Raw genomic sequence first — 22,407 nt, forward strand, 5'->3', positions numbered from 1 at the left:
CTTAACTCAACAATGCCTCAATTCTCAACTGTAAAATGGGGATAATCATTGCTTAGGACTGCAACAATTAAAAAGAGAAAATGCACAAAAATTACTTGGCACATAAGTGCTTAACCAATGAATGGTATTCAACTCTCTTTTTAAAAAAATAATGGAATGATGGCTCAAGCATTTTTAAATGCCTTAACTGGAAAAAAAATAAATCTTATCTCTTATCTTTCTTAGCTTTTCTCTGTTTTCCAAATGATCACGATCACAGCAGAATTATTTATATAATGTTTGAGATGGTTTTTTAAAAATCCCCACACCCCTAGAAGTTATTCACAATAGCCCCCTCCTGTGTGCACTCCCCTCTGTTCCGAATCTTCTCGATGCTTATGAATTGTTTATTCCTTATCGAGTTTATCAAGCTGTAGGAGAGAACTGGCTGCTTTTCATTCCTTTGAGCCCCTCTAAAAGGTCCCCAGCAGGACGTAATCCCTAAGGATGACCTATCCACAGCTCTTGCCTCCAGCTCTGCCCCAGGCCCTGCGTTCCCTCACTATCCATATTTGTGAAGGCTCACAAAAGTATGGCTGTGAGGCAGTTGGGGGTAGGGGGTGGGTGAGGCAATAAGGGGAGTTGGGGTCGAAGGCTGAGGCTGTGCTGAGGACATCCTTCCATGCTGGGCCATGACAGTCACTCTGGCGTGCTGGTCGCCAATCTTTTGCTGGCTGCCCTCTTCGATAGAGGCTCCGGGGCCAGCCCAGTGGGACGTGTACATTTTCACTTGAGCCTTGACAGCAGGCAGAGATTTAATGATTGGAAAGCACTTTGAGAGCCCAGAGTGCTCCATAATTGCCAACTCATAATCCCCAAATCGCTCTCTGCATGGCAGCAAGAGGTGAAGCGTCTGCCCTTGGGAGGGTCTTTGTTCATGGGGCTCTCATTCCAGAACCAAGCCATGCAGAGGCAGACAGGGGCTCTGCCCAAAAAGGTGTCTCCACCTAAGACTCATCAAGCATGCTGGGGAACAAGGCTTCTCAAAGTGTGGGCCAGACCAGACTTACTAATAATGCAGATCCTTGGGCCCTTCCACACCCATTAACTTGGGGTCTTTGATGACAGTGCTGATTCCCACACTAATTTGCTGATGGTTTAGAGATAAGAATGTGGATCTGGGATCAGGGGGACCTGTTTTCAAATCTCAGCTCTCTCTTTTACAATTATGGTTTTCTCAGGGTATATGCCCAGTAGTGGGTTGCTGGATCATATGGTAGTTTTATTCCTAGTTTTTAAAGTAATCTCCATACTGTTCTCCATCGTGGCTGCATCAATTTACATTCCCACCAACAGTGTAAGAGGTTTCCCTTTTCTCCACACCCTTTTCAGCATTTATTGTTTGTAGATTTTTTGATGATGGTATGAGGTGATATCTCATTGTACGTCAATGTTCATTGTAGCACTGTTTACAATAGCAAGGACATGGAAGCAACCTGGACATCCACACACAGATGGATGAATGAAGCTGTGGTACATACAATGGAATACTACTCAGCCATAAAAAGGAACACATTTGAGTCAGTTCTAGTGAGGTGGATGAACCTCGAGCCTGTTATACAGAATGAAGTAAATCAGAAAGAGGAAAACAAAAATCATATATTAACATATATATATATGGAATCTAGAAAAACGATACTGATGAACCTATTTGCAGGGCAGGAATGGAGACGCAGACCTAGAGAACAAACTTTGGATACAGCGGGGAAAGGAGAAGAGAGAGATGAATTGAGAGAGTAGCATTGAAACATAAACATTACCATATGTAAAACAGATAGCTATTGGGAAGCTGCCATATAACACAGGGAGTTCAACTGAGCGCTCTGTGACAGCCAGGTGGCGGGGGGTGGGAGTTGAAGGGAGGTTCAAGACGGAGCGGACACATGTACACTCATGGCTGATTCGCACTGTTGGAGGGAAGAAGCCAACACAATATTGTACAACAATTATCCTCCAATTAAAAATTTTAAAAAAAAAATCTCAGCTCTGATCCTTACTGTGCGCTCAGCAAGTTACCTGACACTAGACTCACAGATCTAGGTTTTCCCTAAAAATAAAACTTTCAAGAGTTTTGCAATCAGATCAGTTCAGCAACACCCTATATGTCCCGTACAAGTGGACTAAAGGGACTGAAAGTAATTCCCAGAGAACCTTATTTGACCCCAAACTTCCCCCCAAACATTTTCGATGATCCAACAGATGTTGGCAATTTGATCTCTGGTTCCTCTGCCTTTTCTAAATCCAGCTTGAACACCTGGAAGTTCACGGTTCACATACTGTTGAAGCCTGGCTTGGAGAATTTTGAGCATTACTTTGCTAGCGTGTGAGACGAGTGCAATTGGCCACTGCTGAGTTTTCCAAATTTGCTGGCATATTGAGTGCAGCACTTTCAACAAAGGTCCGTTTAGTCAAAGCTATGGTTTTTCCAGTAGTCATGTATGGATGTGAGAGTTGGACTATAAAGAAAGCTTAGCACTGAAGAATTGATGCTTTTGAACTGTGGTGTTAGAGAAGACTCTTGAGAGTCCCTTGGACTACGAGAAGATGCAACCAGTCCATCCTAAAGGAAATGAGTCCTGAATATTCATTGGAAGGACTGATGCTGAAGCTGAAACTCCAATACTTTGGCCACCTGATGCAAAGAACTGACTCATTTGAAAAGACCCTGATGCTAGGAATGATCGAAGGCAGGAGGAGAAGGAGACAACAGAGGATGAGAAGGTTGGATGGCATCACCAACTCAATGGACATGAGTTTGAGTCAACTCTGAGAGTTGGTAATGGACAGGAAGGCCTGGCATAGGGTCGCAAAGAGTCGGACATGACTGAGCGACTGAACTGAACTGAACTTCCCCAAACCTTCCAACCTGTGCCAGAAACACCTCACTGACTTACACCTCACAGACAAAGCTCATGAAATTCCTTTCTGGGAAAGGGAAAGTCTAGGGGTGAAGGATGGTGTGTTAAGGCAGCTCTGACAGGAGGAAGCCCTGTTCCTCATGCCTGGGCTCCAAGGCCGATTCAGTCCTGCAGATCTGCTGCCTGGAGTGGGCATGTCGCAAAAGCGAGGTCACCTTCCTGCTTCGGATAATTTCCCTCGGAGGCAAGACAGATCCATTTTTAACAGTTCTTCATTTCAGCAGAGAATGCCCCCTGCCTCTGATGGGAGCTGGCGACTAGGACAGGAAGGGAGGCTTTGTTCTTCTGACCAGTGCTGACAGTTTAATTAAACCCAGCTCGAGACGGGGTCAGCGGGGTCAGGCATTCTTCAACACGGCTCCGGCAGGACATCACAGAGGCGCCTCACCAGCCACCTCGGCCCTGGTAATGAGTTATCCTGGCCCTCACTGCGGGGATATAAATAAGGGGGAATAAATACCCCAGGCTGCCCTTAATCACCCACCCTCACCCCCTCCAGGCCCAGCAGAGACACAAAAGGTCGATCTTGTCAAGGCTAAAAAGAAACCCAGAGGAGCTGGGTTTCCAGAAGCGGCCTCTGAATGAGGATGGGGATGAAACCTGCAAGAGGAAGGATGGCAAGGCAGCAGGAGCAACTCCTCTCCAAATCCCAAATCTGGGAGTTCACAGGCAGTTGACACACACGGTGCTCCCCAGCCAAAGTGGGTGTAGACTCGGTTTGTTGTTCAGTCGCTCAGTCCTGTCCGACTCTTTGCAACCCCATGGACTGTAGCCCACCGGGCTCCTCTGTCTATGAGATTTCCCAGGCAAGAATACTGGGGTGGGTTGCCATCTCCTTCTCCAGGGGATCTTCCTGACCCAGGGATCGAACCTGAGTCTCCTGTATTGGCAGGCAGATCCTTTACCACTGAGACACCAGGGAAGCCTCGTAAGAGAAGGAGGAAGGTTCAAATCTCTCTCTCTAACCCTAACCTTAACCCCTGTGCGCATCTGTGAAACAATATCTCCACATACTCACATGGTGGCTGTCAGGTGAGGAAGCTGATCTTAAATCTAGGTAACCGGCCACCAGGATATAACCGCTTCTGGCAGGAGACACGGGTCCAGCCAGTTAAGCGTCTGCTCCCTCCACCCCACACTGACACAGCACAGCTGTCAGGTCAGAGGATGCAGACCGCTTTCAAAGAGCACTAGTGAGAAATCCTCACCTCTGGGAGACACAGCGCCTCCCCACTCCCAGCTGTCTCACACAGCCAGCAAGTGTTCTCAGCACTGACAGTGCCTGGCCCATAGGAGGTCCTCTGTAAATGTTGGGTGAGTGGGTCAGTGGGTGGATGGGCCAGTAGATGGAAGGTGAGAGGGAAGTTGGATGTGGTGAGGGGAGGAGAAGGGGGGGTGGGTGAGGCATGGGGGGAATAGATGGGTGTGTGGTAGGTCTATGGTTATGTTGGTAAATGGGTAAGTGCAGAGTTGATGGGTGGGCTTGGTGGGTAAATGAGTGAAAGACTGGATGGGCAGGCAGATGGATACGTGAGTGGGAGGGTCTTAGATGTGAAGACCAGTGGAAGGACATACAGGATGGAGAGACGGTCGAATTAATGATGGGTTGATAGATGGGTAAATGGGAGCACAGAGGAGAAGAAGGCTGGAAGGGTTGTGGTGGATGATTAGATGAGATGTGGGTGGGGGATCAGCAGGTAGATGGGTGGATAAGTAGGTGGGTGAGTAGGTAGGTAAGTGTAGCAGGCAGTAGAGAGGGTGTAGGTGGATAATGAGAAAAGATGATCTTCAGCATCAGACAGAGCAGGGTTCAAATTCGACTCAACCCCTTGAATAAGTCATAAACCCTCTGAGCTTGCACTGCTTCATCTGTAAAAGGGAAATTCACTGATTTTCTGAGCACTTACAATGTGCTACAAGCTTACACCTGATATGAGAGGAAGTTTACACCTTTCTTTAATCCCCACAACAGCCTGTGAGGCAGACATTATCTTTATCTGGTAGAAGAACCTCAGACACACGGGGTTCAGGGAAGTGTCCCAACATTATTTATACAGTGTTGACTTTAATTCAGAGAACAGAGGTTTTCCACTGCATATAAAGATGGGAAAATCTCCTACTAAAAATATTGTACTCTGGGACCTCCCTGGGCATCCAGGGGCTAGGACTCTGAGCTCATGATGCAGGGAGCCAGATTCCATCCCTGGTCAGGGAACTGCCTCAACTAAAGGATCCCATACACCGCAGCTAGGACCCAGTGCAGCCAAATAAATAAACATTTTTAAAAATATATACTCTTTTTATTGAACATCTGGGAAATATAAATAAGAAAAGTCACCCAGAGATAACCCCTGTTGGTATTTTGTAGTCTTTTTCCTGTGCACCCTTTAGAGTGATTTGTTTAGTGATCTTAGTCAAAACAAGTTTGCATCCTGGCTTTGGTATCACAAACATTTATCTGCATCACTCTACATCTTTCATAAAGGCCATTTCTGACGAGGATATAAATATTCCACCAAGTAGATATACCAAAGTTTACTTAATCATTTCCCCAAGGTTGGACATTTTGGTTATTATATTCTTTTCCATATTCTATATTTCAATGTTCTATATTATGCTGCAGTGAACATGTTTGTAATCATATTTTATTGACCTTAGGGTCAATCCCCAAACGTTAGATTTCTACATCAACGTTTAAGCCCATTTTCAGACTTTTCATGGTCCCTTCAAGGCCTGATGTCTATTTCCAACTCGATTACCAAACTGCTCTTGGTCCAAACCAATCTCTCTCATCCTGAACGTGGAAAGAAATGGGCTGACTAACCCACCAACTGGAGAAACGTCAGTGAGAAATAACCAGCCACAGGATTTTAACTGCTGGAAACGTCACAGGCAAAATCAGTAGAAATGTGGGCCACACACCACCTGACAGGCTTTGTGACTGCACACCTGGTCTCTCATTTTCATGCTGATATAGCATAATGGCCCCTAGTGGAAAAAAAAAAAATCCATGACTGGTTCCAGTTGAAAAGGATTAGTAACGGATCCCTCAAAGGAGAAGAAATGTCACCAGATGAGAGAACAGAAGCACCAAGCCCTGCCTCCCCTCTTACCCTCCTCCTAAGGGGGCCCCAGAGTGTGACTGGTCCAGACAGTCCCACCGCCCCCAACTCGTCCCCTTGGCCCAGGGGTAAATGCCTGACCGAAGATGCGCCAATCGGATTCCTTCCCTAGAAATCCGGGCTGGGACCACAGACACAAGGGATCTGAGCTCCAAGGTCACAGGAAGCAGGAGAGCAGGGAACATGGTGGTCAATCAAAGTCACAGTGGAACTGAGATGTTGCTGGTAAACCCGGGACACTTGTTTGCCGAGAGAAGTGGGACAGTAAAGTAGATGGTCAGAAAGAACTAGAAATACCCCTCACATTCTCTGGTCCCCACTGTGCCTCACTTCCTGTCAAGAGGAGCCCAGGAGTCTGCTGCTGATGTCCTTACAATACCCCAGCCCACCCCACCCCCACCTCACCAGACTGCAGGTCCTGTTTCTGGAAGCAGGAATGTCCAAGTGCTCCTCAGCCAGACCACTGGGAGAGTAAACAGAGATGTTTGGAATGCCAGATGCTCAGGTCAGTGGATTGGGGATGAGAAGGATGGAAAAGAATATTAGCAAGTAAATCTTTAGGCACTTGCTCTTGTATCCTTCCCTATAACCATCACCAGGGGAAAAAATACAGGGTCCAAACACCAGGGACAAACATCCAGATCAATAATGTTTTGTTTAATCATTTCCCTTCCACATGTACCCTTTTTGAGATGACCTGAGCTGGTGAGGCATCAGGAAGTACTGTCCCTGGTCATAATTTCAAGCTCTAGGCTGATCTACATGGGGAGTACTGCACGGAAGTCTTCCCCAAAGTCCCATTGGCCTGCACACCTGTACTTAAGAAATATCAAGAGGAAACAAAATTACAGTCGACAGACTGGGAGAAAATATTCGCAAATGATGCTACTGAAAGAGATTAATTTCCAAGGTATACAAACAGTTCATCCAGCTTAATATTAAAAAAAATCCAATCAAAAAATGAGCAGAAGCCCTCAATAGACTTTTTTCCAAAGAAGATATCCAGATGGCCAACAGGTACATGAAAAGATGTTCAATATTGCTAATTATCAGAGAAATGCAAATCAAAACTACAATGAGGTATCACTTCACACAGTTAGAATGGCCATAATTAAAGAGTCTATAAATAATAAATGCTGGAGAGAATGTGGAGAAAAAGGAACCCTCCTCCTATCCTGTTGTTAGGAATATAAATCGGTATAGTCACTATGGAGAAGAGTATGGAGGTTCCTTAAAAAAATACTAAAAATAGTGTTACCATATGATACAGCAATCCCTGAGCATATATCCTGAGCAAACTCTAATTCAAAAAGATACATGTACCCCATTGTTCACAGCAGCAGTATATTCAATTGCCAAAACATGGAAGCAACCTAAAATGCCCATCAGTAGATGAATGGATAAAGATGTGTATATATAGTTAGCTAGTGTTTGTCACTCGGTCCAACTCTTTGCGACCCCATGGACTGTAGCCTGCCAGGCTTCTCTGTCCATGGGATTTCCTAGGCAAGAACACTGGAGTGGGTTGCCATTTCCTTCTCCAGGGAATCTTCCCAACCCAGGGGTAGAACTCAGGTCTCCTGCATTGCAGGCAGAATCTTCACCATCTGAGCCACCAGGATATACAACAGAATACTACTCACTCATTAAAAAAAGAAATGAAATAATGCCTTTTGCAGCAACATGGATGGACCTAGAGATTATCATATTAGGTGAAATAAGTCAGAAAGAGAAAGACAAACATGCTATGATATCATTTATATGTGAAATACAAAAAAAAAATTATATAAATGAACTTATTTACAAAACAGACTCACAGACATGGAAAACAAACTTATGGTTAATTCCTAAAGAGGATAGCAGGTGGTGGGAGGAGATATAAATTAGGAGTTTGGAATTAACATATACACAGTACTATATAAAAATAAACAACAAGGACCTTCTATATTAAATATCTTATGATAAACCATAATGAAAAAGAAATGTGTGTATATATATATATATATATATATGGGTATATATATATGTGTGTGTGTATATATATATATGTGTATATATATATGTGTGTGTATATATATATATGTGTGTGTGTGTATATATATGTGTGTGTATATATATATATGTGTGTGTGTGTATATATATGTGTGTGTATATATATATATGTGTGTGTATATATATATATGTGTGTGTGTGTATATATATGTGTGTGTATATATATATATGTGTATATATATATATATATATATATATATATATATATATATATATATGGGTATAACTAAATCACTTGGCTATACAGTAGAAAGTAACATTGTAAATTGACTATACTTCAATTTTGCAATGGTTGAAAAAAAGAGGAGAGCTAGAGAAAACAGTTTCCCTTCATCCAGGCCAGCTATGCTCCTGGATAAGGACTGGCTTAGTTAGGGACTAGATAGATAGATAGGTCGACATACACAGTATCCACACACACAGTAGAATATAATTCAGCCATGAGAAAGAAGGAAATCCTGCCATTTGTGACAGCATGTGTGGACCCCAAGGGATTATGCTAAGTGAAATAAGCCAAAGACAAACGCTGCATGGTCTCACTTATGTGTGTGTGTGTAAGCTGCTCGGTCGTGTCTGACTCTTTGTGACCCAACAGACTGTAGCTCACCAGGCTTCTATGTTCATGGGATTTCCCAGGCAAGAATATTGGAGTGGGTTGCCACTTCCTTCTCCAGGGGGTCTTCCCAACCTAGGAATTGAACTTGGGTCTCCTAGGCAGATTCTCTGTCGTCCGAGCCACCAGGGAAGCCTGGTATCACTTACGTGAGGAATCTAAAAAAAATGTCAAATTCATAGAAGCAGAGTAGAAAAATAATTGCCACAGGCTGTGGGATGGACAAATAAAGAGAGGTTGGTAACAGAGTACAATCTAATGTATGACATGATCACTATTGTTGATAACACAGTCCTAACATAATTGGAATTTACTGAAAAAGTAAAACTTGAAAGCCCTCAATAAAAAGAGAAATATGTGAGATAACGGATATGTTGAAGAACTGGATGGAAGCAGGGGACCCTCTCATCATGTTTGCGTGTATCAAATTATCACAGTACACACTTTAAGTAATTTCAATTTTGTTTGTCAATTATACCTTAGCAAAGCTGAAATTTAAGAATAAATTTAAAAGTTTTTAAAAATAAAACAAATGACAGAGGATCAAAGCAGTGTCCAGAACTTAACAGCAACAAGGGACCTGCTCCATACCCTGGATGGTGAAGGGCATCTGTGTGACCGAAGGGAAGAAAGTCAAAGCAGGTGAGTAATGCTGGGAGAGTAGGGGCCAAAGTGCAAAGGGCTAAGTGGGCTTGAGAGCAGGGAAAAGAAAAGCACAGAAGGGGACCAGGAGAAAAGATGTTCAGGATGAATATTTGCAATGTTAAAGTTGTGATAACTCCCGTAAGAGGCAGCTCGGAGAAAGGACAGAACAAGACTAAACACGAGCTGCTAGGGCTCAGTCAGGACAAGGCCAGCTGCCCACCAGGGACCAGTAGCAGCATGGACCTTGTGTGCAAGAGCTGGCCCCCAGGATAAGGGCCTGCCCAGGCTGCTGGGAAGGGTCTTGTGCCTTCAGCCATCAAGGAAAGAAAAGTCAAGCCACCCTGGATGGGCCTGGCACCAAAGGGCCTGCCTACCAGTTATAGGGGGGCTGACAGAGAAGGCCCAGCTCGAGCCCAAGGGTGGCAAAGGCCAGCAGAAGAGATCCTCACTGAGAGACATCTCCATCTCTGTGGAGAGACCTCCAGGTCAGAAGAAGGAAACAGGAAGTGACCAGAGAGACCAACCAGACAGAACTGAAAGTTAGAGCTCCACCCTAAAACAAAACCTGGAAAGCAGGATCCATGAGAAATTCTGTGGCTGCCTTCAGACCACTGGGCTTACCAAGAAGTGGCAATCAGGACAGAGGCGGAAAGAACCAGCCGTATTTAATCAGAGGAGAGAGATCAAGCGCCAGGCTCCACAGGCACACCTCTCAGCACTCACAGCCCCACGGTGCGAGCCCCCACCCAGCCCCCACCCCTTGGTCTTAGCCATTGCATCTCCAGACTTACCTGCACCGCCACCTACGTGGGGTCCTATAAGCTTCTTTGGGGAAGAACTGGCAGCCCAGTATCTCACATAGTGCTCTGCTAGGCACACAGAAGGTCCAAACCAATGGTTTTTCAGGTTTGTTAATGATAACTAAACCTCCTAACTCAAAATTTAAAAACCTGAAAACCCCTCAAAATTGGACAAAAGTACTGTACTTGATTGTTCTAGGTACTTACAGAAAGCAAAGCTAGAAAAATCAAAACTTATTAAAAATATATTTAGGGCTCAAAGTTAAGAAAATGTTTCTAATATGCAGATGTGTCCAACAATGGAATTGGCTGCCCAAGGAGGTGATGAACTCCCTGCTGGAAGTAGCCAAGCAAAGATTAAAAGACTATACATACACTAAGAGGCTGAAGAAGAGATTCCTTAGGTAATCACTAAGGTCCTGTCCAACCCAAGATCCCAGAAAATGAAATGTACAGGAGAACAATTACAGGCATATCTGGTAAATCATGAAGCCACAGCATTGGCCACTACATTTTAAACTTGAAAGAAGCACATTTACAACAAATAAAAGCATGACTTCATGCCATGGTTAACAAGCTAGCAGACCTCATTACTCTGAGTTGAAAATAGATCCAAGAAGGGCTTATTTGAATGAATAACATTCCACCCAAGGCACATTATCAAAGGCAGCAAGAGATGCATGAGAACGGGCATCCCTATAAAGTCTGGCATCACAACTGGAAAGCGTGCCCACCCCAAGAACATCACCACACCACACTGTCAGGGGCAGCACACAGAACTGGACAGACTACTGATTCTATCAAGTGCTTGCCATGGAGAAATGTCCCGAAAAGCACTGCAGAAAGATGGCCTTAGATCACCTGGACGATGCCTACCAGGTGAGGAGTGTGGGAGTCACAGTCATGGGAAGGTCCAGGCTCCACTGACCACACACTGCTCCCCCACCCCCGACAGGGCATGGGATAAGACCACAGATTTCCTCTGTGGAACATCAATGGAGCATCACTCACAGCCTCGACAGAGCCTGGTTATTCTGGAACAGCAGCTCTGGTAACGTGTGCAGCAGGTTCCGGTTGAGTCGTCTGAAAAAGAGAAGAGAGGAGAGGTTGGAAATGGCCAAACTGTCCAGGAAACCCAAAAGACTTTTCAAAAAGCACAGGATTCAGAGTCAGAGGTCCCAGCATTCAAATCCTAACATGTCACTGTGTAACCCCAGGGAGGCACCTTCTCTGAGCCTCAGTTTCTTCATCTGTAAAGTGAGAAATCCACCATCCAACTTTGGGGAGGATAAGAATAGAACATCTGAAAGCCCCTCAATGGAGGACCTGACATGTCTTGGGCAATCAGTAAAAAGAACACCTTTCCTTCCATTATTCCCTCCATGCCCATCATTATCTTCACTTTAGATTTTCAAGTCCCTGTATAATGTATCAGGCACTGATTCAAATGTTATCTGTTTGTGAACTGGATACCTGACTACTCTTGAAATGTGAGATATACCCTAATGGGATAGGACTGACCACGGGGTTCTGATTCTTTATTGCTTTCATCCACATTTGGCTCAAGGGTGATTCAACAGTTTTATTGCTTTAGGTCTTTTTTTCAAATTGAAAATATCATTATAGATTTTTTAAATTATTTATGAAAATACATGCTTAATATTTTTTTAAAAGCCCCAAATAATAGAAGAGAAAGCATTAAGCCACCTGAATTTTTCTCACTCAACAATTTGTGGATGTCTTTCCATGCCAGACAGACTTCCCTGGTGGCTCAGACTGTAAAGAATCTGCCTGCAAAATAGGAGACCCAGGTTCCATTCCTTGTTCGGGAAGATCCCTTGGAGAATGAAATGGCTACCCACTCAAGTATTCCTAGAGAATTCTATGAACAGAGGAGCCTGGCTGGCTATAGTCCATGGAGTCTCAAAGAGTTAGACACAACTGAGTGACTAACAGTTTCACACTTTCACTTTCTTTTCCATTCCAGACAATAGAGAATGACAAATCTATTTTTAATTATGTTACTTTTAGTATGTCCATCATTTCTAATTCTTCTGTAGCTGGAAGATTATTTAGTACTATAGACATAGGCAGGAGTAAGAAGGCTGGTTCTGGAATGTGGCCTTACAAGACAATGCAGAAAAAACTCAAACTTGTCTGAGGAAGACAGTGAAGTTTAACCTGACTCATCTTGACACCTTCGGTAACCAATTCTCTCTGACACTCTGAGTGCAGGATTCCTGCCCAACAGCAGGGGCTGTGGGAGGTCGAGGGAATGACACCTATAAAGTATGAAGCTTTGGCACTCACACTGTGTCCGTGGACCACCTACAGGAGCATCACTTAGGAAGCTGGTGAGAGAGGCACGTCCCAGGCTATCCCAGACCTGTTGACTGGGGCTCTGCATTTCAAACAGATCCCCAAGTGACCTGAGTGCACATCAGGGTTGAGAAGCACTGGTGTCAAATGCAGCCCCCATCCTCTAATCTACTGTGTCTGGGTGCTCAGTCACATTGACTCTTTTCAATTCCACCGACTGTAGCCCACCAGGCTCCTCTGTCCATGGGATGTTCCAGGCAAGAATAATGGAATGGGTTGCCATTCCCTCTTCCAGGGGATCTTCCTGACCCAGGGATCAAACCCGAGTCTCCTGCATCCCCTGCATCAGCAGGTAGATTCTTTAGCACTGAGCCACCAGGGAGGCCCTAGTCTACCATATATTTTGAATTTTCCACAACCATCTCCTTTAATAGCTCGAGAGGATGATAAACCAACTGGACAAAAGCTTTCTTCTCCTGGAGGGAGGAGAAAATATAATTTGACGAGCTCCATCTCATTGGTCTGTGGTTACCTTCTAGGAGGTCAACTTTTCATCTGACGTGTGAGAAAGGTACCATTTTCCAACACAGGACAGTTAGAGTTACTATCTTAGACCAGCTGGAAGAAGTTTACTCTAAAGGGCAGGCTCCTAGGAAAACACATCATTGCCTTGGGGGGAATAAAGGACCACCAATGTAATCCTTAAAGCAACAGGAGTAGATATCAGATCGCTCCAATTTCCTCAACCTCATCCAATAAATTAATCCTATATTTACACTGCATGGTAATCACTGGGTTTTGTTTTGTTTTGTTTTCCCCCAAGACTTTCTCACTTTCCTGGCTTCGGTTTCTGAAAAACACTTAAAAGGAAAAGACATTCAACTGCTAAAGTGGAAAATCAAAGGACAACAAAGGAGGGACCTAGCATGTGGAGTGACCTACAGAAAGCTGAGAAAAATGACAGCGGTAGTAAGGCCCTGACCGGCCTCATTTTGTGCCAGGCACTGGGATAAATGCATTGTAGGTACTATCTCAGCATCGGAGGGAGGCAGAAGGAAAAGGTGACTTTCTCTCTTTTGAGTACAAAGCGCGCACGTAACCTCCCATCTCCTCCCTGAAATGACCCCGGAGGAGGTTTGACCATCGCCATCTCACCACGTGGCTGGGCTCTCAGGTTCTGAGAATATGTTTGTAGGCCTGGCTGAGCTCTCTTTGATAGCTGAGGGAAGTGGGATGTCCAGAAGTGAATGACTCCCCCAAGTCATCACCGAATGGGAGAAGTGGGTTCTGAAGCCCACCTTTCCATGGCTCCCACCCGACGTTACACATGCTCCTCCCCCTCAGCCCACTCAGAGTGACTGAGTACTCTGCCCCCTTCAACATCAATCAACCAAACCCTGTGACCCACCCATCCTCACGGCCAGCAGCACGACCCGCGTCTCTGCTTCTGCTGCGCTCAAATCTGTAACTACTTACAAGAACCAATCATGTCTGTTCCCAAACCTGCTTATGCCAGAGGTACTTATAATTATATAAATGAATGACGATTACATAGATGAATGAAATACTAGTGTGAAAAGAGAGTCATCTCTAGAAAAGCTGGTTGGCTGCCTTGGAAAGAATCACTATAACGAAAGATGCTAATTAAAGAGCTGTTGGGTAAAAGACTGGGAGGGTGGCAGGGGGAGGTCATAAAAGAAATTCACAATTTTCCAGCCAGATTGCTTCCAAGGGCCCTCTAAAAATCTCTCTCTGCCTTAAAGAAACTAAAAAGTAAGACATTGGCAAAAATTGAAAAAAAAAAAAAAAAAAAAACACGGAGCCAGGTCAGTAAATGCACATTTATAAGTTTTCACATCAAATGGATAGTTTCTATGACTCCCTACTTTATCCAACTCTTATGATTAACTGATCCACCACTGGTCTCCAACAAGTCAGAGGATAGGGTGTGGGCCATCTACAGCCGGCACTGAACTCCCCAGGGACAGAGCTGTCACACACCGCAGGAACAGCCTGCCATGCAGCTGCTGGTGACTCACCCAGGAAGAAAGAATCGGAAAAGGAGAGAAGGGACAAAAGTCTCCAGCTACACATCATGACTCAAAAAAGAGGATCCTGCCCACCCTTGGGTGTCAGCAGCGGGTGTAGTGTGGGCCACCAGTCCTGACTAGATTCCCTCCCACCTCTTCTCCTCCCACAGGGCATGGCAGCCCCACAGCCAGAGCTGAAATGAGTAAGGACCAAACCACCCCACACAGAGAGGTCACGCGCATGTCTTTTGCTCTGAGCCTTGGAAAGAAAAAAAACATGGGACGAAATATCTGTTGTAGCTCTGGGCTCCTTATGGCTCAGTTTTAGACCTGGATAAGCAAAAGTTTAGCTTGGTTTTTCTCCAGGCTACAGGAAAGCAATGAGACAATCATCTTCTTTCCATTTACTTAATACCACATTTTCTTTGAAGTAAAAAAGGAAAGTGAGGTGTTAGATTACAGCCATTAAGAGCTCAGGCTTTGGCGGCAAAATGATCTGGATTCTAATCCCCTCTTCTGCATTTAATCACTTAATAATCATTTAATAAGGCAAGTGTCTTAACTTTTGTGCACCTCCGTTCTCATCTGAATGACACCACTGACCACAGTGTTGTTTTAAGGATTAAATGAGATATTTGAGGACAAAGTATTTATCTTGGTGCCTGGCATAGAGTAAGGCAATCGATAAAAGCTATAATTATCATCATAAACTCACTGGGGAAAAAAATCCACAAAAAAGGAAAGCACAAAGAATAAAATTAAAGTTAGCTGTTATCCCACCACTCAGAGTAATGAGAGTTAACAATCTCAATTATTTTCTTCCTCTTGTATTCTGCACACATACAAGTTGATTTCATTCAAACAAAAGTCACTTCCTCCCTTTCCCACTTAACATTATATTAAGTGTGGACACATTCCTATGGCCTTAACAGTTCTTAAAAAATGTGATTTTATACCTACATCTCCACCAGAATTTCTGTTTCCAACTTTTATTATATTTAAATACTGTGCAGTGAATACCCCAATATACATATTTTTAGTCATGTTTCTGATTATTTCCTTAAAATAAAATGGACTTTCTGATTCAAAAGGCATGAACTCTTGACACTTGCAGCCAAACCAAAGCAGAAAAATGAGGCCAGTGGCCAACCCCACCTCACCCATACCACATTCCTTTTTTTTCCCTCATTATTGCCAATCTGAAATGCAAAAATTATCAAGAACTATTTTCAAACTCAAAAGCCCCCAAAGGAACAAAGGATGCAAATCAGAAAATACCACCTTCACTTCTGTGCTGTGGCCCCAAGCACCCCAGACACTGCTCCTGAGGCGTCCCTGCGGTTGGTCCCCTGGGCACACCAGTGCTTCCTTTAAAGCCACACAAATCAGTGACTGGTTACATCTGGGGTATAAGATTATAGGAAGGAATTTCGCTTCCTCTGTACTGTGTAGATTTTTTTGCCATGATGTATTTTCAGGGAACAACAGCAGAGATCGCTGTGTTTAGAATTTGGGGTGAGAACCTCTCCAGCTGTCTCTGCCATCATCTCATGATGATGTTGTGACCCCATCCATGCTGCCCCTGGCCCCCATCTGCAGGCAGGAGGCAGGCTGGGTGTGCAGCACTGGCTCCTCCCACCAGGCTCAACCTGCTTCAGTCCCCTCTGCCAGCCCCCACCGCCCTCCTGAGCCAGCACCCACGGATACTCACAGCCGCTCCAGCTCCTTCATGTCATCAAAAGCCCCCCGTTCCACCACTCCAATCTGGTTCTCCATCAGCTGCCTGGGGAAGCAAAGAGACAAGGACAGCTCCAGGATGGTGGACAAGGACTCCTAGAAATAGCTGGCACGAAGGAGTGAAATAGGAGCAGTGCCCGAGACCACGCATTCCCGAGTCCTGGCCTGAGTCAACACTCTTCCCAGCTTCATAAATTTCCAACACGGGCTCCTCGGTACACTCAGCCCTGACAGCAATTTGTGTTTCCCGCCCTACCCAGTACCGACCCTCTGAAGCTGTCAGCAGGGCAGAAGGCCAGGGGGCACCAGGCCCTAGGCCATTGCTCCAAAGGCAAGCTCGGGGAAGCTGGTGCCCAGGCAGCAGGGGCTGGCCCAGAGGGCACCCGTCCATGGGGCAGAGCAGGGGGAACTGACCAGTCGCGGGGGGAAGGGAGCTCGTGCCAACTGAGCACAGCCCACACATGCAGCAAACACACTCTGCAGTTGGCAGACGACACCCACTCGGCCAGCGCCCCCACTCCGCCTGGCCACATCTGCTGCCAGCTGAACCACCTGGCTCGGGGGACTCAGCCCCTCCTCACCGCCAACGCGGCCTGAAACCCAGGGCATCTGGCTGACAGGGCAGCATTTTTCACCAGCAGATCACTTGCTGCACGGTAATTTCTGAGCTCATCAAGTATGTCTTTCTCCCATGTCTTCCCCTCCCTCCCCTCAAGCAGGTGGCTTATGGGGTGCCACAAGGGCCTTGGATGAGGTCTGGGGCAGGGCAGGGGGCATAAACTGCTACTGGACACTTCTCTTCCTCTGCTTTGTTTCCAAACAACTGGGCTGGTGAGGAGGTTATGCTGGAGGCTAGGGGCGGGGTGGGGGCGTGGGGGTAACACCAAGATGGAAAGGGGGCTTCACCAGACTCAGAAGAGGTTCCTGGAGCCTGGGAAGGGGTCAGAGTCAGGGGTCCTGGAGAATCAGAAACCCACTCCCCAGTGATGGACAGCTATGATCCCAGAGAGGATCAACCACAGGCTCACCAACTGCTCCAAAGATCTTCCAAGCCACAAAGTCAATCGTTCTGAAAGAACCAGGCCCCAGGACCCCTGCATTAGCCCAGGAGTTGGGAATGAAGGACCCTATGCCCATAATGAATTTCCTGCCAGCCAGGTGGGATGCTGAAACTGGCTCAAAGTCGAAACTGAGTTGAAGCAAAGAAAATAAAGAACTGCAGTTCTTCCCTGACACCTGTGTTTGCAGGCTGAGACAAATTCAGAGGAGGAGAGGTGAAGGGATTCACCCCTTCCCCTCATTCCTCACCCCTGCCCAGCCCGACAAGGCAGGTGCCATGGATAACTCCTTTGCTGGCTGGTGGCCAAGCCCAACAAAGCCATACCTGCCACCTCCAATGTCTGCCACTGCCAGGCACTTGAAGGGGTCACCTCTGTCCTCAACTGCCCCCAGTAACTTCTTCCTCAAATCAAGGGGTCTGTGGCCTCGCTGGGAAGTCTTTCTGCGGCACAAGTTCAAAAGAGCTGTGGAGACTGTTACAGACTGCATCGGGCCATTCTCCTCCCCAGAATTCATACACAGAAGTTCTTGGGATTCTGTTTAGAGGTAAGGCCTTCAGGTACAGAATTAAGGCTAAATGAGGTCTTAAGAGTGGGGCCCTAGTCTGACAGGACTGGTGCCTTCATAAGAAGAAGAGACATAGAGATGTCTCTGTGCACACACACAGAAAAGGCCACTTGAGGACACAGCAAGAAGGTGGCCAGGAGCAGAGGCCTCCCCAAGCCAACCCTGATGGCATCCTGGCCTTAGACTTTTAGCCCCCAGAACTGTGAGAAAACTAATTTCTGTTGTTTAACCACCCAGTCTGTGGCCTTCTGCTATGGCAGCTTGAGCAGACCTGGTCTTCCCTCACCCCAGAAGCCAGCCAATGGACAAGGCAGTGACCACTGGTACCCACTCCACACCCAGTTTTCTCAGTCATGTGTTAGGCAGTGGCCACTCCAGGTCAGGACTTAGCAGCACCTCAACCCACTGCTCACGTCACCCCAAGACTGACTATGCAGGAAAGGGGCCCTACTGGCCCACAGCCCTACGACCCACAGCCAGGGCTCTGCTGTGAGACCACTGCTGAGCCGGGAGAGCAGGAGAAAGGTTACAAGGGGCGGCGTCTCATACTCACAGCACCCGCAGCTGCTTGAGTCCTGCGAAGTCGTTCTTGTGGATCCGAGTGATGTTGTTGCCGTTGAGTTCCCTGGTGGAGGAGAGGAGAGAAGGAGACGGTGAGCTGCCCATGGTGGGCCTCAGGCCAGTGCTCAGCTCCAGGCTGCCTCTCCACGTGACTCAAGTCAGTCATCTCACCAATGAGACCGGGTGCTTTCCAGCCAAGTTCCAGGACCCCAAGTCTATGTTGTCCTAGCAAGCTGGGGGACTTCCCTGGTGGTCTAGTGGTTTGGAGTCTGCATTTCCACTGCTGGGGGCATGAGCTCGATCCCTGGCCAGGGAACTAAGGTCCCTCATGCTGAGTAGTGCAGCCAAAAAAACAAACAAAAAAAAAACTAAGACCTCTTTGCAGCAGATGTTCAACCAACAGGAACACTCAGGGCCCAGGCTCACTACTGGGAGTGCTCCAGAACCCCAAAACATGGCTTTTGCCTTGAAATAGCTCATTCTCATTGAAAAGACAAGACATTCTCACAGGAAAGAGCTTGGAAATTATCTAGTTAGAGAGGCTCTTCAGGCAGAATCGCCATTGAGCCTCAGTTTCCTCATCTGTAAACTGGGGGTAGTAACTGTTTGCCTCACAGGATTAAAATAAGGCATGAACAAGTAAAGAGCATGGTCCACATGGAAAGGACCCCTTTGGGGATACCACTACCATCACCTGGCTCCCACGAGTTATTCATATTCACAGCAGAAGACAGCAGAGAGGGCCGTGACATCAAAGGAGCTGAGAAAGTGGGACTCAAGTTGAGGCCCCAAAGACAAGGCAGAGCCACAGCAAGAAGGATGGAGTGAACATTCCAGGGAAGGAGAAAATACAGAATGTGTGGGTATCAGGGGAGGAGACAGGCTGAGGGTTGGAAGCCATGGGAAGCAGGATTGGGGAAAAGTGGGCTCTGATTGAAGAGGGCCTGAGAAAGCAAGCAGAGGACAAACGGAGCCAGTGTGGCTCCGGACAGGAGCTGCCTTGAGACCACTCCTGCAGGGGAGACAGGAGGACAAGGGAGCCCCGATCCCACGACTATAGTGGCTCCTCCCCTCACACCATCCAGGCCTCCAGTTCTTCCTCCCTCCCAAGGCCAGGCTCCTCCCTTGGCCCTCCCAATCATGCCCTGGGCACCCTGGACCTGCACCCCACCTCAGAGGCCAACTGGCCTCACCTCCTTCCCCCTTTCACCTAGCCTCCCAGGAAAGCTCACTTGGCCTCTGCAGGCCATTCCTCTTCACGGGAACCCAGTCTAGCCTCGCAAAGGGATGCCACTCCAGGGGTCAGGCACTCCACTCCTAAGAGAGTTCATCCACGGAGCCACACACAGCAGACTCTCACTCAGGGCCAGCTCCAAACCCAGCTGTCACCTTCACACCTAACCTGTCTTCCCGTGCAGCCCCGTGCTCCCAGTCACATGGCCTCCTCCTCTTTCTCACCATCATCATGGTCTCCAACACACTTAACAACAACCTAAGAGCACCCATCCCAACACACGCACACGCACATGCACGCACACACACACACACACACACACGCACATGCGCACACACACACACACACACACACACACACACACACACACACACTTACCTGCAGCCCAGTCTCCTCATTTACCAACTTTGGTCAAAGGTTCCAGCTGTGGCCACTGTCCCAACCCAAGTCCAAGCTATTTTGAAAAACACCAAGTTCCCTTTCCTAAAAGTGTTTTGGAAGTGTGATGTTCTAGAGTTGCTTCCACCAAAATCAAGGTGACGCTGGTTTCCACACACTTCGGGAGCTGGGCTTTGTGTGCACCCTCACAAGACGCTGGAAGGCAGTTACTGTGTCTTACAGATGAGAAGAGAGAGTCTCAGGTGCGGCACCTTCACGAGGTCACACCTGGTGATGACAGAGCAGGGATCCCAACCCGCAGTCATCTGATCCTGGAGCCCAGGCTTCTTCCTCCCACCAGGCCAGGGTCTCTCCCCAGGTTGACAAGCCGGTAATTCATTCAACCCATCACTGTCTCTGCCCTTCCCCTGAGCCTGGCTCCTGATCCTTCAGAGCAGCTGGAAAAACTCGTTCCCTGCTCCTTACCTCTTTTCTAACAGGATCTCTCTGAGGGGCTTGAGGCCTGTCCAAGCTAACGGAGCCCTTCCCGCTCTAAATGCTGGGGACGCCTTCCCCACAGGTTCTTTTGAAAGTAAAGGACTCTTTTTGTTGAATGAAACACGTTCCCCTGAAACAGCCACCTCTGAGCCTCTCTTTGCTGCTCCTTCTGTAACATGACCCTGCTTCAAACAATGAGAATGTCTTCTTGAAGTCCTGAAACCTGGTCCCATACTTTGGGCTGTCCTGCTGAAACTTTCATCCCTGAACCCCAAACCTCAAGGTTTTTGATTATAAGCACAAAAATATGAAATTTAAATGGGCAGTGACAGAGCAGCACTTCCTTAAGCTTCAGCGCCTCTGTGAAACTGAATGCCATGCACCCATTGAAAATGGTAGAGATTTCTTTGTGTTGACCAGGGAAGACTCCTTGATGCAGCACTTGGGAAAAGGGTTTTAATACAGCTTGCACACCCTGAGCCCCCTTATGTAAAAACTCACAGGCTGTAAGTACAGGTCTATGCACAGAATGAGTTTGCTGGGGGTGATTTGCCGCATTCCTTTTTTCTACATTGTTTGAATTTTTAAGAGATCTATACTTTTTAAGCCAACAAAATAGGCAAGTTACGGTGCTGAAAAATAAGAGCAATATGTGTACATTATTGAATTTTTTCAATTTCCTGAAGAATAAAGAAAAAAATTCAAATCATACATAAGCTCATCACCCAGAAAGAACCCCCTGTTAATATTCTGGAATATTTTCTCTCAAGCCCTTGGATACAAGTTTTATATTGTGGAGATAATTTGACAAATATTTTTTGAACACTTGCTATTTGCAAAGCATTTTGCAAGGTTCTAAAGATACAACAGTGAGTGAGACATAAATGATATACCCACCTTCTACAATGTCATTCCCTGCTCAATCTCCACTTATGATTTTATCGAAATAAAGGATCCCCTTCATTGGATATATCAAGTAAAAGGGCATGTCTTGATTCCTTGTTACTGGAACACATGGGCTGTTTTGATATTGTTCAATAATAAATAATATCACATAAAGTTCAATGGGCATTTGGGAGGAATACATTCCTGGAAACGGAATTACTCAGCCAAAGGTCATGAGAAATCTTGGATTTTACAATCATTCACTAATTCCTTCTCATGGCAACCATGGTTCATCAGGCAATTGACTACAATAATTATTCAATTCACAGACAGCAAAATGAAGCAAAGACCGATGTTAAGACGTGTCTGAACAAGGCAGAGCCCAAATGGAGCTCCGAATCCCTGAGGGTGGAATCCCCATATGTGGGCAGACTGTGGGGAGGATCGCAGGGACTGGTGGTGATGCTGTCTTAAATCTGCCTCTCTCCTCATCTTTGCCACCAGGCTCCACCAAGCAGACTCTGGGGCGCATTCCTCAGCCATCAATGGCCTCCAACCTCTCCTCCTCACTTCCTGCACCCCCTCTCCACTCCCAGTCCAGAGAAGACCTGGGACAGGCAGACAGAGGAGGACAACGGTGCAGACATCAGAGCAAACACAGCCCTTCTCTCTGGAGGCCCTGCTGGTGGCTTCCAGGCAAGAATGTCGACAGAGTCGGCCCACCCCCTTCCAGCCTCCCCCATCAGCCTTGCTCTCTAACCCAGAGTTAAATTGAGTGCCTCCTCTCGAGGGAGAGCCCTCAAGAAGACAGCCTGTGAGGCAGGCAGAGCTCTCATCGGGCTCCAAGGTCCAGGACTGCAGCTTAAGAAGTTACTATGGCCACTTGGCCTGACAGACTGGCCTCCACTGGCCCCACTCTCTCCCCTCACCCAGGCGGCCCACCAACCTGG

General features: G+C 46.6%; 1 protein-coding gene across 1 annotated transcript in view; it reads right to left on the bottom strand.

Moving 5' to 3' along the window:
* SLIT1 (slit guidance ligand 1) overlaps positions 1 to 22,407 on the bottom strand; it is a 163,912-nt gene that overhangs the window by 126,401 nt on the left and 15,104 nt on the right. The window contains exons 2-4 of the mRNA XM_065920057.1: positions 18,455 to 18,526; positions 16,250 to 16,321; positions 11,201 to 11,272 (exon numbers count right to left, since the gene is read on the bottom strand). Coding sequence (XP_065776129.1) covers positions 11,201 to 11,272; positions 16,250 to 16,321; positions 18,455 to 18,526 — 216 coding nt within the window. The remainder of the gene's footprint in view (positions 1 to 11,200; positions 11,273 to 16,249; positions 16,322 to 18,454; positions 18,527 to 22,407) is intronic.

Source organism: Muntiacus reevesi, chromosome 2 (assembly GCF_963930625.1).
Source record: "Muntiacus reevesi chromosome 2, mMunRee1.1, whole genome shotgun sequence".
Classification (NCBI taxonomy): domain Eukaryota; kingdom Metazoa; phylum Chordata; class Mammalia; order Artiodactyla; family Cervidae; genus Muntiacus; species Muntiacus reevesi.